This window comes from Charadrius vociferus, unplaced genomic scaffold (assembly GCF_000708025.1).
Source record: "Charadrius vociferus isolate BGI_N301 unplaced genomic scaffold, ASM70802v2 scaffold183, whole genome shotgun sequence".
NCBI classification, from domain to species: Eukaryota; Metazoa; Chordata; class Aves; order Charadriiformes; family Charadriidae; genus Charadrius; species Charadrius vociferus.
Genome location: NW_009648250.1, coordinates 4,305,790 through 4,323,617, shown reverse-complemented (window position 1 = coordinate 4,323,617; position 17,828 = coordinate 4,305,790). Strand labels below are relative to the sequence as shown.

At 42.9% G+C, this 17,828-nt stretch overlaps 1 protein-coding gene across 1 annotated transcript in view; it reads left to right on the top strand.

The window, feature by feature from the left end:
* Positions 1-12,410, top strand: part of ARHGEF28 (Rho guanine nucleotide exchange factor (GEF) 28) — a 136,039-nt gene extending 123,629 nt beyond the window's left edge. Inside the window, exon 36 of the mRNA XM_009884307.1 lies at positions 12,250-12,410. Within this exon, the coding sequence (XP_009882609.1) occupies positions 12,250-12,410 (161 nt within the window). The remainder of the gene's footprint in view (positions 1-12,249) is intronic.
* Positions 12,411-17,828: the final 5,418 nt, after the last annotated feature.

The window sequence follows — 17,828 nt, the reverse complement described above, 5'->3', positions numbered from 1 at the left end:
TTGCGAGTTAATTTCTGTACTGTTGTTGCTGTATGAACTCTTCCTGAGTACATCTGACCCACTCATGTTCTGAGCTGGGATGTGATTGTGCCCCATAGAGCACACGCTTTACACGTCTCCCATTTACACAGCATCCTTGGTAGCCAACAGCAGGCCATCGCCTTACTACCTACGGAATGGCATGTGAAGATGCTTTTCTGCCCATTTTGAGTTTTTGCAATATTTTAATAGTGCCATTTTTTCACTGTTTGTCCTGTACATGTGAGTGAATTCTTTCTGTTGTCTTCCACTTGAGAAGAGGGAAGGAGGGAAGTCTTAAAAGCAAAGGAACACATGACTGTGGAGCTCCCAGTTTGTCAGGGAATCTCCTGAGCAGATGTGGTATTTTGAGCAACTTTAAACTCTTTCTCTTTTTTAATTGAGTAGATGCCAAATTAAGAACATGCAAGTAATTCCAAATGTCCTTTCTGCATTCAATATATCCCTTCTACTCTTAGCTCCATGGCTGCATAGGTGAGCACAGAACCCATTCAGTGCTCAACGTAAGTTGTAATGAGAATAAAATGAAATTGTAAGGTACAGGAATATGAAGTTGAGCATCAGCATCTCCCAAGTTCAAAATCGCATCTATTTATTAGAACAAGAAGATCCTACTTTTAACTCTGCAACAGATAACAGCAAATTTGCCTCCTCTCCATACCACAGAACACCGAGTTTCATGCTCTGCCGTAAGACATCAGTGTCTGTGGGATACTTGGTGGAAGTGAATCACAGGGGAAGCATTTTTTTCCTCTTGGGAATAACACTGCCATTTGTTTAAACCAGATGGCAAAAGGGATTAAATCACATGGCAGTGTGATACCAAAGTGAAAAATATGTCGTTATATGTCATCTGCAATTAGTATATTTCAAATAACACTTGCTTTTCAGTGCTGCAGCACTAGGGTTTTGTAGTTCTGTTACTAATTTTCTCATCTCAAAATACTTTTTCTCATTTCTGAACATAACCACAGTAGATGCAGCAGTATTACATAACCTTCTAATTAAGGCAGTTAATGTTGTTCTGGTTTTATTTTGTACTCTAAAGTAACTACAGAATTTCCTATGTAATGCCTGCCCGATTTTATTCTTTCTAGTATCTTCTCATTTAGAGCTTATCCATTAGGAGGGAAGTTTAAGGTAGTGTACATCCTTAAGGTGATGAATGGAGTGAAGAAATTGTCCATCCCTTCTTTTGAGGTACCACTGGTGTAGGTGTAAATCTGCGCACCATACCCAGGGTTTCATTGCCTTCAGACTTCTTAAACAATAACAGGATGATGGCCAAATCTTTCTCATTTTCTTTGTATTATGGTTCCAGCAACTTCAGTGGAGTGGGTTTTGAAGTCAGTGGAATTACTGGCATCGATGAAAGTGAAATGGTTTGGACCATATCTGTCACTCGCAGATTTATTCTTTCGTTAGGTAATGTTATTCCAATAGATATGGGTTTCAGGGAAGGAGAATGAGGGAAAGGAGGATGTTTCAAAGCAGAAGACCCTGGGGAGGGGGTCTTTTGCAAGACAGATGTTTTGTAGTGAAGCAGCTCCAGCTCAGGGTTGGCTAATTGTTTGATGTCAGGAAAATACCTTGGGAGGTCCCTGTTTTCCTCCAGTAATGTGATCTGTGGGTGGAGACCTGGTTGCATGCCCTGCTTTAGTACATTAAAAATGTTTTGTATACGTTTTGTAATGCAGTTAAAGTCTGAAATAGATGCACAAGTATGAATAAATAATGCATCCTAATGGCTGGGAGAAGCTGTTTATGGATAATCAAATTTTGCAAGATACTGAGTATGCAAACACACCCTGTAAAATCATGTCGCTGAATCACCAAGTGTATCTGTCTGGCTTATTTTGAAAAGTAAAATCTCATTTTAATTATTTAGCATAATACTTTACATATTCCAGGAAATGGCCTGTAGCATGTTGTGTAAAAGTAATGAAGTCTTAGTAATATGAAACCTCCTTAGCAGCATCTGCTGTTAAATATTTATTGAGAAACTGGGGAAGATTTTCGGTCTGTCTTTTACTGGCATTCATGACAGGAGCACCCAATTGCCTTCCACATAAATTATATTGGCCCTAGCCAAACTGCTAGAGAAGGCTTCGTGGAGTGTCTTGCTCTGCCTCCCCAGATGCTACAGAAAACTTTCCTTTGGGTGTAAATTTTTGGTGGGGCAGTAGAGGGGAGGAGCCTTGGTGCTGGTATGGAAGTTGTTTTTAGTTTAATCAAATAGGAAGAGTTCCAAGTCACCTGCCAAGATTCCTTGAGTGTCCCTTGGAAGATTGATCTAGAGCTGGAACATGAATGATACAAAAATAAATGTGATTTGGCTGTATTCGTTTAGGGTCTGCCATAGAAAAATCAAAGAAACCCATGTGCCTTTAAAAGTCATTGAATGTATTCTGTGTTAAAGAATACGAGACAGACAGCGAAACTAGTATATTTGGCAAGGACAAAAAGAGATTTTTTTTTCTATTTTTTAATTGAGATTGAGAATTGCAGGATAGTTGTTACTGACAGCAAGAACTGCAGAGAAGCTGTCTGCTAGGCAGGGGAATTTGCCATTACAGCGCAGCCGCAATGGGAAGGGGGTGCTCTAAGAAAGGCTTCTGCATTAAACACAGGCAGTTTTGACTGAAGGTGCAAATGGATGCAGGAGGGTGTTTTAAAACATAGCATCACTTTTTTCTGCTGTGGGGATGTGGCCTGCTCTCTGGAGTGCTGGGATGGGACTGGTGCAGAACTGCAGCGAGTGAAGCAAGGGGGTGGGAAGGCAGCGGAGGCAGTCGGACCAAAGCAGAGGCAGGGTCTACAGAGGTGCAGCTGCAGGACTGAAGATGAATACAACTTGTAGTAAAGGCAAGGTAGAAAGAGGTGGTGATGAATTCAGGCTTAAGGGTAAGGCAAGTGTTTATCATAGAGGAGAGAAGTGGGAGCAGAATAAAGGAAAGTGGATCCAAGTACGTTCCATGCACTCAAGGCTGAAGGGATGAAGGCACATGCTCATATGATAATTGTGCTTTTTTCTGGCTTTGATGTACAGTTTTCCCTTTAGCTTTTATGCAAACTGTTTTCACAGCAGTTCCACGTTCACAGAGCATTTAGCAAACAATTAGAAAGGGCACACATTTCAAAATACTCGATCACACCCTGAAACTTCCTATGCTTATGATGCAAAACTTGGGGAACGTGCAGCTTTTCAATTGTTGCTGTGTTTTTCAATGACTTCAAGAAGAAAACATCAGTGCATATACTTCCTGCCAACCTCACTAAAAATGGATGAAATGGCTGTGCTAGTACTCAAAATGCAGTCAAAAATAGTGACTATTTACCTGTGTTTTGAGCTCGGGGAGAACAAGTATTTCTTTGACTATCAGATAAGAGGCTTCTCTGAGATGCTCACTCTTATAGTAATGCCCATATTTTTTCCTGCATTAATCAACAAGCAGCAGCTTCTATTAAAGGGTAGGATTAGCATGTAGTTGATTTGAAACAGGTGCTTTGCCTTATTTTTTGCTTCTGCAGCAATTCTAGATACTGGATTAGTATTCCTCTGCCACTTACTTTGAGTTTTGATCTCATCAGCTTTTATGAGTACAAAGTGATGGATCTGGTCTGTTCTTGGGAAACTACCATGTAAAACCAAGGTGCTTAGGTGGAGACTTGAGAGTGTTTTATAAATGACCTCCCCCTTTTGGCTTTTGTAACAGAGCAGCCCTTCTGCTACTCAAGAAAGCATTTGCCAGAGTCCAGAGCATGCTGCTTTGTGTTGCACCTGAAAGACTGGCCAAAAGCTGGGGAATAAACTGATTGCTTGCCAAAGTCTTTGATTTAATATTTATTTCAAAGCAAAATTGTAGTTTAAAAAGCAAAACAAAACCAAACCAAAAACCATCCATAAAATATGAAGGAAACTTAATCAGCACAATAATGTCTGTCTGTGGTAACAGAGAGCTCAAAGGAATAGTTTTGATGTGTAAATGTCCCCTTTTTGTTTCAAAGGGAGTGAATTCATCTGCTAGAGACACTGTTTTTTCAGGGTTAACGCTAACTGTTTCTCTCTTGGGGAGGGAAGGAGAAGAAGCTTTACCTGCGGGGTGCAAATGGGGACTGCAGGAAAGGTAGATGCAGGGATGTGCTGGCTGGTGGCAGAAAGGGGGGCTGGTTTCATCGTCTCCCCAATCTTTGGAAACTCTGTTTGGGTCTGTAACTTTATGGGATTTCCATTTCCCCAGCAAACATTCAAGCAGGATTGTTACCTGCTGACCCCAGTTTGTTTTGACTTCGGCCTGCTGGCCAAATGTCTTCTGCAGATTATGGGGCTGGGGGAAAAAGTTGCAGCCTACTTCAGATAACGCCCAAAGAGGCTGCAGGAGTTCCCCCATGCTTCCCTGCTGCTGTTGCCAGCATACGGAGGAGATGCCGCTGCCCCTGGAGAGATGCCCTATGCGGGGTGGAGCACGGGGCCCGCGCCAGCAGCTGGTCACGTTCCTTGTGATCCTTTGTAGGAAGGGTGTTCTTGGGGTTTTATGGTTATTTTCTCTTGATCATTTGAGTGCAGCTGTGTTTAATGAGCTGGAAAAGAAGTAGGTCAATAAAACATGTGTTCGTTGTTAGCAGAATACCTGTTGGACCATGTGTGTGTCTGTAATTGACCATCTAAAGCTTCAAAGCTTAGCACAAAGACAATTTAATAGGGAATTCATACCTAAATAAATTAATATTAAGCAGAAGCAGACAGCTGGCAGGCAGTATGCCCTGCCTAGGTGAGACTGTGGGTATTTAATACACCAACAAGTTATGATTTCAAGTCAGACCTATTTTTAAGTCTCTCTTATTGATATGCATTAAAAAACAGCATGCCAAAAATAGTTTAGAAGCTGTGTGCTTTAAAGCCAACACAACTGATAACACAGCTATGTAAGCAGGTTAAAACTTTAAATTATTTCAACCTAGGGGCGTGCTATGAACTTGATGTTAAAGTGGTATCACTGGCAGTGTCTGAGCTTGAGGTGTTTTTAAAATCTTTTCTTTGATAACACCAGTGTTAGAACTAGTCTGTTTACCAGGCTTTAATAAAAAACAGCTGCATCATCATGTGACTCCAAAACCTGGAGCTTTAAGACAAATATCAAGTAAATGAGTTGGAACCATTATGGAGCTTTATGATAAAGCAATTTCTGTGGAATAAATGTAAATTTTGTCTTAGCCAAGAATTTGGTCCAAATTCTCTAGATCAAACTTCTCTAAAGAATTATGAGGCAAAACCTGAAAACTGAATTGCATTGTTTTACCTAAGCTAATGACTAAACAAAGAACAGAAACATGTAGAATAGTGGCATTTCCAGTAATTTTACCATGATCAAAACCCCAAAGTATAGCCGTGAAGAAGAGTCACATTGCAGACCTTATTCATCATAAGCTTTGAATTCTTTGTGGTCTTTGTCTTGTAACAGAAAAAATGCACCAAAAGCTGATGAGACTAATTAACATAGGATCTATTGTGATCTAATTGTTCCTCTGCTTTTTTGAAAAGACTTCTTATCCATCAAGGTGCTTATTTGCCTAAGAAATGCAGCTGCTGCTTTTTCACAGATCGGGCTGGTTAAAAGTACATAGCAGCATTAAAATTCTCAGATTGATTTCCTGCCTTATTCAGTCAGCTGGGAAGTGGATTAGGCTCCTCTTTCCTTGGTGGCTGCAGGGTCAATATAATTTTCCCAGTGTTTTTTGAGACCTGATACCAAATTCTGTTCCCACTGTGAAATCATATTTACTGAGGTGCGAAGGTCCAGTTTCTAGATGGTATTTGAGATCTCGACTTGCAGTGAAACTGCTGGGAATTATCCTCAGATCCTCAAAGCTTATAGATGCCTTTTTGATACCAAGTGGTCTGAACCCACGCTGCAGCAGCGATGTCCGGGCTGTTCCAGGGCGAAGGGCTGCACTGCCCTGGCAGGTCCCGCACTCCCAAGTGGTGTTCCCTTTCCGCCACCAACCATCAGTTCCATAAACAACTGAACCTGTGTTGTGGAAAATCCATCGCACATTAGAAAAGGCTTAGGAGGCACTGAAAAAAGCACTCAAAACCCATCATGGTGCCTTTCACCAGGAGGAAAGGGAGAAGGGCTGAGGTGCCTGGAGTTCCCTGGGACATCAGCTGTTGCTAAAGAACCTTGTGGAAACCACTGGGACCATCGTTAGAGACAAAGAGGTGCCGGGATTTGCCGGTGGGGACTTTCAGGGGAGCTGGAGTGGGAGTTAGGCTGCCGTTTGCTATTGAACTGTAATGGCAAATGAGAGCCTGTTACCTTTGAATTACTTTGAATATCCCAGGCCCGGTAGACTTAGCACTGGTTTTTAGATGCCTGCTTGTGCTTTGCATTATGCGTGAGTGCCAGTGGGGGGATTAAATACAGCAGCTCTGCCACTTCAAATAGCTTTGGCCTGAAGTTGATGTGTCAGCTGTCAGTCTAGATGAACTTGGTATAAAAACTGGTACCAGTTATTATAAATAAATGATAAACCCAAAACCTAACTCTATGTATTATTTTCAGAGCGCTCTTGAGAATCTTTAACGTATTTGTTGCTAAAAGTGGCATAACTCTTCATTGAATGAAAATTTTGTTTTGTAAAGAGGGCCAACGTGTGACAGATCTCTGAAAGTCACGGCAAATTAATTCAGTGTATAAGTTTCTGCAAACCACCCCCCCATCCCCCCCCCTTTTTTTTTTTTTTTTGGTGGAAACCGCTGGGAAGGAGAAAAATCCGAGTACCCAGCCCGGCCTGACTGCGGAGCTGACCCAGCTTTGAGCAGGAGTTTGAAACAGAGGCCACCTAAGAGCCCTTCCAACTCGAATTATCCAACGATGCCGTGAAATTAGGGTCAGAGCTGGAGAAGAAAAAACGAGGGCTTTCTATTAAACACACAGAGACTTGGGAGTGGTTGGGTTTTTTTTTGCCTGGAGTGTTCCTTAGTGCTTTGATAACGTCTTCCTATCCTTCCCATAATCATCACTGTGGGCACTACAGGCTTACCTGAAGAGCTGATGCTCGGGGGAGAGAGAGGAGGGGTGAAGGAGAAAATCTCTGGCATTTATTTGATGTGGAAGTGCTTACATCCTATGACAAGAGACAGAAGGTGAGAATCAGTGTGACTAATGAGTTGTTTACTTGGCTTTTGTATCCCCACCCCATCTTACCCCCTCCAGGAACACGGGCTGTGTTTGTTTTGGTATGTATTGATCTCAGATTCCTGCAAATGCCACTGCTTTGTCCTCCACGTTCAAGCAGCTTATTCGATGCCACTAATGCTGTCTCTTAGTGCTACAGGAAGGGTAGGCTATCGTAGTTAGGATGCGGAATGCCACTTTTTTTTTTCCTGTTTCCTGTACAACATTAGCATATTTTTAGCCAGGAGCTGTCGTTTCCCAGATCCCATTTGGAGAACTGGAGTCCCCTTAGAAACTCCCCTGAAAGCTGGTCCCACGTGCTACAGGCCTGCAGGTTGGTGTTATTGTTATATTTAGGTTGTCTAGAAAAGTATTTTTGTTTTGGGGGAGTAGAGTGTCTCTCTGCAGTTTCCTGATACCTGTCCTCATGGTATCGGAGTTAAACTCCCGGAAAACAGGGCAGAAAAACTGGATTTGTTTTTAATTTGGCAGTATGTGTCCATGTGCGTGAGACAATTTGTGGGTATTTTTCCCCAGAATTTCGTAGAAACAGCCTCTGACTCCTTTTGAGAAAATTGGTGGGGGAGACAACAGGGAATGCCTCGGTTTTCTTTATTTAATGAAATGTTGTCATCTGAGATAGAAATTAAGTGGTATTTTTTGCTGTGGTGTGGTACTGCTGGGCTGAACAGACCAGCCTGGAACGGGCTCCAAAATGTTGAAGTGCTGTCACAGATCACCAAGGACTTGGCCTCCAGCCTCAGGCCTCTTTGCTGGGGAGTTTGACTAGCCCAACTTTGAAAGAGTGGATTTTTCTGGTGTGCTCTTCAGTTTTGTGTAGGGTATACATGGTGCAGCCGAGGATCTGGCTATGGCTTTTCAGGAAAGAGTTACGTGGAATGTTGTAGGTGAAGTAAATTTTGCATGACTGAGAAGCAGTTAAAGGCTGTTTCAGTTTGCACAAAAGCTCCAGGGGCTGGGATGCAGTGAGATGCTGACAGCCCTTGGCCGCTGCAGAAGTGGGAGGGAGCAGGGACCTGGGAGTCTCACAGAAGACTCCGGGGAAGGGTCTGAGCCACAGCTCAACTTCGTTAAAGCTTTGGAAATCTGGGAATGTTTTCTGCACTGATACAAATATGAAGGAAAAATTGCGTTCCTTAGGTGTCAGTGAGCAAGAGGAAGGCTGTGGCTTGGTCCGGTCACCTTCGCTTGTCCTTTCTGTGCCAGGGGTGCAGTGGGCAGAGCCCTGCCCAGGCAGGAGGGGTGCAGGCAGGGGCAGTGAGCATACTTTTGCTGGGTGCTGGTGATGTGGGTGCTGGTCTGGTGGGCGCGCTGTTGAGCTGAACACAGCCCGGCCAAGCATCACTCGGCAGGTTGGAAGGGAGCAGAAGAAAGGATAAGTGAATGCTGAATTTAAAGAAAGGGAATAATACAAAACTCATTTTGTGGCCAGTGTTGGCAGGTGAGTTAGAGTCAAAACAAAGGAGGCTCGTAAAAGGCTGATGGTTCTTATTTACCTGGCGTTTGGTCCATATTGAGTTCTGACTGTCAGCCCTAGTGCAGCAGAGGACAGGCCTGGAGAGGGGATGGGGAGGTTCCTGTGTGTGCCCTGGCTACCTGGAGACCACAGGAGAGCTTCTTGGCCATGGCTTTCTAGTAGTAGCCCCCTTCACCAGCCCTGCTCTGCCTTGCTGTCTACACAGATAATTGGTTTGTTCTCCTTTGTGTGTGGGTGTTTTTGGTTTTGTTTTTTTTTTTTACCATCCTCAGCTCCCTGAGTTCTGTAGTAGGCAGCAGCTGATACTCTCAAGGCTGGTTCTGGAGGGTTCTTCCCTGTTTTGGGAGAGCATTTAAAGAGGAGGATTTCTCCCACCGTTCCCACCGTTCTCCTGCTTAGGGCCAAGGGCAGCCCAGTTTCCCCATGCTGCACTGGGGAGCTTGGGGGAGGCTTCTTGGCAGCTGTTGCTGTTCTGCGTAACAAGAACCAGTGCTGACTACTGGATTGGTCCCCTTTCCCCACTCTCCCTTCACCTGAGGCTGTTATTACCAATTCTGGCAGCTCTTCCACCCTCCCCGAGCAGCTGCTCTTGGGGCGCACTGCACCTCCGCCTGCAATACCAGCTGCTCTCCTGGCTCGGCTGCTTCCAGCATGGCACCAGGCAGGGAGACAGCAGGCACCCTCCCCACTGGCAGGCTGAGTATGTCGGCCCAGGGACATGTTGTGCTTTTATTAGGCAGAGCCTGTGTTGAGTGCCACCCGAAGCGCAGCCAAAACCAGCCCCTTCCCTCCTCAGTTGGATTAAGCACAACTTTTCCAGCCTGAGAAGCCACTTGTCACCCCAGTGGCAGCTGGGCTCTCACCTCCTGGGTGCTCTCCTGCTCTTCAGGCTCTGCGGATGCAACATAATTTAAAAGGGGGGAAAAAAAAAAAGAATAAAAAGGCAGGTAAACTAGTGATAAATCATTTATTTCGATAGTGACAGAATCTGCTTTGTTTTTCTAGAGCGCTGTCAGTTTCCACTGCTTAGCTCTGCTGCGTAGAGTTGTAACAGTTAATGAGAAATGGTTTGGAAACAGCTACTGTTTTAATTGGTGAAGCAATTACTGTTTAGTTTTGATGGTGGAAAATAACTGCATGTAAGGTGTTTCTCTTTCTTTTCTGGGTTTTTTCAAATTTGTAATTAGGCTTCTCCAATTATGTACTTCATAAACTTTGGAAACACATCTTTCAAATAAGTGCTTACTGCCTGGTATTCTTATGCACATAACTCTGTTAAGGTGAATAGACTCACAGGACTTAAAAGGAATATTAATGTGGGTAAAATTACCCTGAAATATAAGTGTTTTGAGGTAGAGGTTGAGGACCTTTCACTGGTAGGGCTCTTTTTAATACATAAATAAAACTGAAGTATCTAGTTTCCATAAAGAAAAGCAGATGCAATATATTTCTGGTTTCTTCTTTTGCTGCAATTTGTAATCTTTTTCCAATACGGCTATCAAAAACAAGTAAATGCAAAAGTCATCTTCAACAAAGCAGAGCTTTTTAAGTAAGTTAGGGAGTCAAATCCTGCTCTGTTATGTATTGCAGATAACTCACCTGCAATCAAGACTTACTCTGGATTTTCACCAAGACCAAAACGAGATCCTCTAAATCCTGTGTAAAACAGTGAAAGATAGGGAATTTGGGATTCATTTTCTTAACATCCTGTGTCATCCCACTATGACGAAGCACTGCTTGTGTATAAATACCTTGCCCCTGCCACCGACCCTGCAGTCTCAGCAGCAGGCATAGCATACGTGTGGCTTACGCTGGGAGCCGCAGCCCCAAAGCCTGTTTGCTACCCCCAGCTGTGTGAATATCAAAGAGGAGAAGATGCTGAAGGCAGAGGCAGCAATATGATGTGTTCCCACATGCCCATCGCATAATCGTCTCCCACCGCTCCACACACCCCGTGGCGGGGAGCAGCCGGGGAGCTGAGGCTTTGCAGGGTGCCAGCAAGCTTGCTTTGCCTTCAACTCCTGCCTCAGTGAGGAAGACTGGTGAAAGCCACATGCTTTCGGGGGGATGCTAGAAGTGGGCAGGTGTCATTTTAAATTGCCACCAGTTAAACCGACACAGTGTGTAAAAACTCCCAAATCTCCTTTATCACAGGTTTTCATTGCATATCATAGGTTTTCATTGCACATACATGTGAGAACGGGTAGGGACTGGAGCAGGTATGAAATATCTTCTTAGCTCTCGGCATGAATGGCCCAGGTGCTCAGAGCCCCCACTGCTGGGTTTGCTTGCTTCTGGTGTTACCCATGCTGTGGGAGGGGTGCCGAACTCCCCTTCTTCCTGCCGAGTTCTTTTTTGCAGAGGAGAGAACGAAAAGTTAATCCTCCTGATGTAATAGCAGAGGTCGATCGGGCCAAGGTTACACTGAAAAGTATTGCAACATGTCCATTGCAGACTTCTTTCATCCCTAGGTATGAGGATACACACTCCTTTGTTGTGCAGCTTGTTTTTATGGTAAAAATTGCTTTGCGGAATACAGAAGTAGAAAAGCCAAGTACTAAGGTGTAGTTCCTGAGAGCCTGAAGTAGTACTTAAAGCTGACTAGGGAGAAAACCCAGCTGTGGTTATTTTTTTTTAAAGTAGTGCACAGATCATCACAAAAACCTTCAGAGGTCAGTGCTGGAAAACAAGTACCTGACTCCCTCAAAGTGTTGAAGGCCAGGCTGGATGGGGCTCTGAGCAATCTGGTTTAGTGGAAGGTGTCCCTGCCCATGGCAGTGTGGTTGCAACCAGATGGTCCCTTCCAACCCAAACCATTCTGTGATTCTATGATTCTCTGCATTTGCAGGAGAAAATGGGAAAGGTAACAAGTTAAGATCCCTGTGAAATAATTTCTTAGTGTTTGAGTGCAAGTATTATCTCCACGTCTCATCTAAAGGATTGAGACAAGAATAGAGTAGGTAGTTTGTGCAGGTAAACACAGATAAAGTTGGCAGAAAAAGCTGAGTGGTTACACATCTATTACAGACTGAAAGTGGCAGTCAAGTAGACTTTTAACTGGCTTTACTCAGTTGATTCTTTTTCATCCATAAAAGGAAGGCTTGCAAATAAAATTCTGTATAATAATGGAAACTGTATTAATTTTACAATTGTATTATTACAAATAAAGGTATTAATTATGTGCTGTATGTTTCCCTCCAGCCCAACTCTGACAGCCTTTACACCTGTCCATTATTGTATGTCTGGTTAGTGAAATATGGATATAAATTTCTTTTATTGTAAAAATAGTGACAGTGATCATCCCTTGGATGATGGTGGACAGACTTGAATGAATTTCAGTAAATTTGGGTAAGGTACCTCTCACCAGGCTGTAGTATAATTTGTAATACAGCAGTGTATTTTTTCTATTGCACTTTCTAGGCAGGTGCCGCAAACTAGAAAATAGTGCTAATGCAAAAGTCAGAATTTGCTCTTTACGATGGCACGGGCATGGCAGAAGATGCATTGTCACATGTCCTCTCTTGTGCATTACAGATCTGAATGCATCACAGACCCAGGGTCTCCAGATGAGCATCCCAAACCAGGGGTCCGTCCAGCCGTCAGGGGTAGACACACTGCTGCTGAACAACCAGCCTGAGACCCTGCAGGATGCAGAAAGTGGAGGCAGAGTAGAGGAGAAGATCGTTTACCTCTGATGGCTCATTTTCTAATCTCAGTAGCACTTTGAAAATATAATTGTGTTTGCTTTTCTAAATGTTTGTAGTTGCTCTCTGTATGACCAAATGGCTTTAAGGATAGTATTTAATATTCAATGCAAGATTTCCCCCATGATAAATATAACAATTAAGTTATTTTAAAGCCTTTGTTTTATAATCTGTAATTTATGACATGATTTCAAATGCTTTGCAAGAAGCAGTGGGTGGCAGGGGAGACATAACATTTTAGGATTGTAAAGATGCCACCAAGAGCTGTGAAAGCTAGTGTTGATTTTCTCTTGAGTCCTCTTTTTAAAAGGGCAAGCTAAGAGAGATGGGCCTGCTATTTGAGATTTCAGAGTATGGATCAGTAAGCTTCTAACAGTTGTGATGTAACATGAGAAGACAGCAATGTAAGAATGATGGCCATAGTCTTTGCTGAAATGTGCTATGTACCGGTAACTATCGGGTCATTTGCCTTATCCCCTGGCTCAGGAGCTGATCAGAAGAGGATGTTTTTTATGGTCTCAAAATAATTGCATAATTGTAAGTGTTCGCTCATGTCCCAAAGCTTATCATCATTTTGGTACTACTGCCAGTTTCTGTGCAGATGCTGTAAATCAGTTTGTTATTGTTTTGTAACTGTACCTTATTGCAGTAAGTGCCCTTACACATTAAAATTTACCAGATGAAACCATCTCACTGGTCAAAAGAAAAGAAAAGAAAAAAGAAAAGAAAAGGAAAAATAAAATAAAATAAAAGAAAAGAAAAGAAAAGAAAAGAAAAGAGAAAAATAGTAGGCTTTAACAGAACCCTTCTGAAACTCTGCTGCTTTCCCATGTAGGGGTGAGCTAGCTTCCTGCTTTCAGGTTCATGGAAACATCGGTGTGTTAGGCAGTGAGAAACCAAGAGCTGTTTTGTGCCTTTTTGTCTTTCAGAAATATTTGTACACTTCTGCTGAATTGAATAAATGTTCTGTGCATTTCTGCAAAACTGCAAATTTGATTCATTGTCAGGTCCTCCAGAGAAGTTTGATAACTGGAGGAAAAAAAAAAAAGAAATCTTCTTGCCTGGTTTGCACTCCAACCTACTGCAGATGCTCCTGCTTTGGTCCAGCGCAGCCGAAGATGAGCTCCAGGCACCTCAGCTGGCAAAACCAAGGAATTCCCTGTTGGAGCAGGGGCGGGCAGCCCCCTGGACCAGTACCGGCAGCGGTGCAGCAGGGATACATCTGCACAGCCCCTGGGTCAGAGCTGCCCCACATCTGCCCAGCTCACGGGCAGAGGAGTGCAGGATTGCCCCTGGCTGTTTGTCTGGATAAGCCCTAAGCGTCATGTGGTTTGCAGTTTACCCTAAGCCTTGCGTTGTGCAAAATCTTTTGCAGGGGGCAGAGTTTTAGATAGTAGGTGCTTGACAGCAAGGGCTTCCTGATGTGGAGGCTTCTCTTCCAGGGACTGATGTGCTATTGGGAATATTCAAAAGCAGATCTTTCTGAGTTGCATCTTACTGGGCTACCAGACTGGCTGTTTGGTTGGTATCTTGGGCTGACAACTGAGTGACTGACCTTGATGAGCAGGACCTGGTTCCCAGGTGGTATTAATTGGTGTGCCAGTGTCATCAAAGAAAGATTGTGCTTGCAGATGTATTTTCCGGTTTCTACTTCCAGCCTTCAAGACTCCTGCTCACCTAACAGCAATATGTCTACTTAGAAAAAAAACGTTTTAGAATTTCTGAAAATGTTTTACCTTCTTTACTTTTCACAGTTAAGGCTAAAATTAAAATGGGAATCCAACCTCTCTTAAGGGTCCTACCCTAAGGACAGTCCACAACTTTTCAGTTTTACTAGTCAGCAATGAATTCAGAGTTGCCATCTGGACAGCTTTTTGACAAATTTCTGAACAGCCAGACCAGTTTCTTGGGGCACAGTCTGTCCCAGGATATGTATGTTGCCCAGGGACCAGTGGGAATTTCGGAAAAAATGAGTAGTTTTCTCCTCAGTTACTCTCCGCATTTTATTATGCCTTTGCTGAAACATCTGGTACTGGTTACTGTCAAATGCAAGCTGCTGGAAGGATAGCCGCTGTCCCAGCCTGGTGTGGGAATTCTTGTGTAAGTGTCTTGCCACTGGGAGAGGAAGAGAGGATACTGCTTCTCTCATCAGTTTTAATTGAGGGGCTGGGAGTCAAAAAGTGGCTGTCCGGGACTTCAGCTGTTGTGCAAATTCCTCGAGTCCCCTAACATCAGGCAGCATCTTATTTTGCTCACCTGTGTTTACAGTAAAACCTCTGGCACTTGAGAAAGGCAAAGGCAGGAAACAGGTGGCCTCTAGATTTAGGTATTTTAATTGTAGAAAATGTTTAAACTGTAGGCCAGTATGGTCTCAGCAGGTGCTCTTTATAACAAGATGTATTATGCTCCCCTGAACTCTGTCCATTATTTAGGCATTTCTTAATACTTAGCAGGATTTAAATGCAGCCCCAATGAGACTCAGCCATTTTAGCAGGCTGCATTTTCAGTCAGGCAGGCATATATTCATGATTCATCTTGGTTTTTTAATCGGAAAAATATATTCAGAAGTTCTCCCCTTGACCTCGATTATATTATTTTGAAGTGGGCTTATTTGCAAGGCCTGTTGTTTTTATTTTTAACTCATCCCATATATTTTGTTTTCTTTTTGCCATACTTTTCCAGGCATCTTGCCTCTGAAAACTCAAAATCTAATTTAGTCATCATTTCAGTGTTTAATTTAAAGGAGCAGTTGCAGTACTGCAAACCTCCACTGCACCGTGCTGGGCATTCTCTTTGTTTTTTCTTTTTTTTTTAAACTTTCTTCCATCATTTAACAAAGGGAGAATTTCTTTGCTGTAATACCTAGACTTTGTCCAGCATTTTCCCCTTAATGTTGTTGTATGCTATTAAAGCTGTCATATCTAACAACTTTGAGAGATTTTTTTTAAGGGAAACTTGCAACAAAGCTTTTTCAGCAAATATATGAAAATGGTAAAGAAGGAATTAATAAAGAGCTCAATCTTACAGTGAGCTGGATCCAGAACCTTGGTTTTATGCATTTAGTCATTTACAGAATGAGGCCAGAGTACAACAAATGCTTCACTTGGCCGCTGTTTGAGTATTAAGGTAAACAACACACTTAGCTGCATTTTAAAGAGAGTTTTCACAAAGCTTGTGCGTGTAATTTTCAAATGACTAAATTAAATACAGATTAGACTCGCAGCAAAACTCCCCAAAGATTGTTTACTAAAGTGATGAAAAAAAAAAATCTCTGTTAATATTTGCCATGTAAGGAACATGAATCATTTTACTTAGAGTGCCCCGTGGGCTGCATTAATTTATATGCCATCCATTTGGGTTAAAAAAGTGTGCAAGATTTTTCACTGCTGCTTAATCAAGTAGGTGCAAATTCTGTAGTAATGTGCTATAACACTGGTAAAATCGCATTCATGGTGTTGTTCGTTCAGAGCAAAGCAAAGAAGCTGTGCTGTGCTAAGTTACATGTGCAACTTGCTCTGAATTTTGAAAGCAAGGGAAAGTTGCAGATGAGGGATTTTTCCTTATGTATTTGATGACAAATGGGGAAATAGCGTGACTGCCTGGATACCTTCTAATGAATATTCTGTTTGAAAAGGATTCCAACCCCAAATCCTTCCCGTCCAAAGCCTTCACTGTGCCCAGTTTGTATTACAGATGCAGAAACAGCATAAGTTGTGGGGCATTAGCATACTGTAACAGGTTGGATGTCTGCTCTTTCTTATGGAATTGCAGTGACTTTTTTTGCCAAGGTAAATGGATATATTTGTTGGTTTTTTCATCCCTAGCAAAGATCTGTACATAGAAGCACTGCAGAAGTAGCTGTGAATATTCTTGATAATCTTAGTCATAAGGACAGCTACATGTTTACCTCCAAAAAGGTTTTCCTGTCTCGCTGCTGGGTTTTGAGATAAGACTGTGAGGATGGCCTGAGTTCAATGGCTTGAATTTTGTATAAAGGCTCCCTTTGGCAGGCTGAGGTGAAACTGCAGTGTTTCATTTCTTCAGTGTAAAGGAAAAACCCCAAAGGATAACCTTGCTGGCATTAATCTAAAGTCTTCTTATTAATACCTTTGCTCTGTGAAAGTGCACCAGACAGTAGACTACTAGGCTTCTTGTATCAGGAGACCACCAAAGACTAAGAGGTTTGTGGAGGAATTTGCAAGTGTTTTGAAGGCCATGGTGGTGAAATGGCCCAGGTATGTCATCTGGGAGCATCAATGTTTTTCACTGTAATGCAGAGCAGTGCTGGCAGCAGCTCTATCCAGGTTGGTAGTAGGCTTTCAAATTCCCAGAGAGCAAAGTTTCCTATCCTGGGGATCAGCTATGCAGAGGTTTCTTCCTCTTCTCCTCACTTGCTCAGTCTTAGGCTCAGATGAGGATTTCCCACCCCTCACATGGAAGGACTATGCCACAGGCAGGTCTGCAACACCCACCAAATTCTGAGGTTGGGTCTTGAAATGTGCTGGTTGGAGACCAGGAGGAGAGAAAAGAAACAGGAAAAAGGCACTCTGGGTATAGAGAAGGCAGGAAAAGTGTCCCCTACCATGGGATGTTTTCTAGGCTCCTTCATGGAACAAGCTCTTTTATTTGGAGAAAAAACATCAGTAATTATCACACTACTTATTGTTTGTTAGACTGATAATCTGAGAACTGGTTAGATGCCGTATTTTTTAAATTCAGTGCCAGATGGAGCGAGGATCAGATATTTACAAAAGTGACAGTGAAGCAGGCAATTTGAAACAATTTCTCCTATGGAGGCAGCTTATCAGACCCAAGGGAACTTTCTTATCAGCTTTCTATAAAACTGGCAAACCATGCCTACAGGAACTGTGCAGAGGTGTGAACCTTTCACTAATCTGGGTTACCACTGCTAACAACAAAGCCCTGCATGGATGAACAGTCCCATGAACTGAAGACGGCTTGTCAAGACCAGCGTGAGTCCCCTGCCCTCCTATGCAAGTGAACAAACAGGACGCCTGCATTCCCTGTGTTCACCTCATTGAGGATGCTCAGGTCAAGCTGTAGACCTACTCATGCTCCTCTTGAGTGGTGCAAGACATGTGAGAAATTGGTGTCGCTCCCGGTTAGAGTAAGTAATGCCTCGCTTGAAATTAAATCTTTTTTTCCCCTTTTCCTACATGCACACAGTTGTCCAAGCATTGCTGAATGAATGCTACAACAAGCCATTGTAGGTCAATTATAAACTCATCAAACCAAGCCTGATCCAGATACAAAGGCAGCCAAGAGGACAAAAATAACTTTAATAACGCTGACTGAGCATGTCCTGCTTTCAGTCAGTGGAGGGTAACCATTCTCATCCTCTGGGGCCTCTCTCCAGCTTTTGATGCTGTTGACTGATGTGCTGTTGAT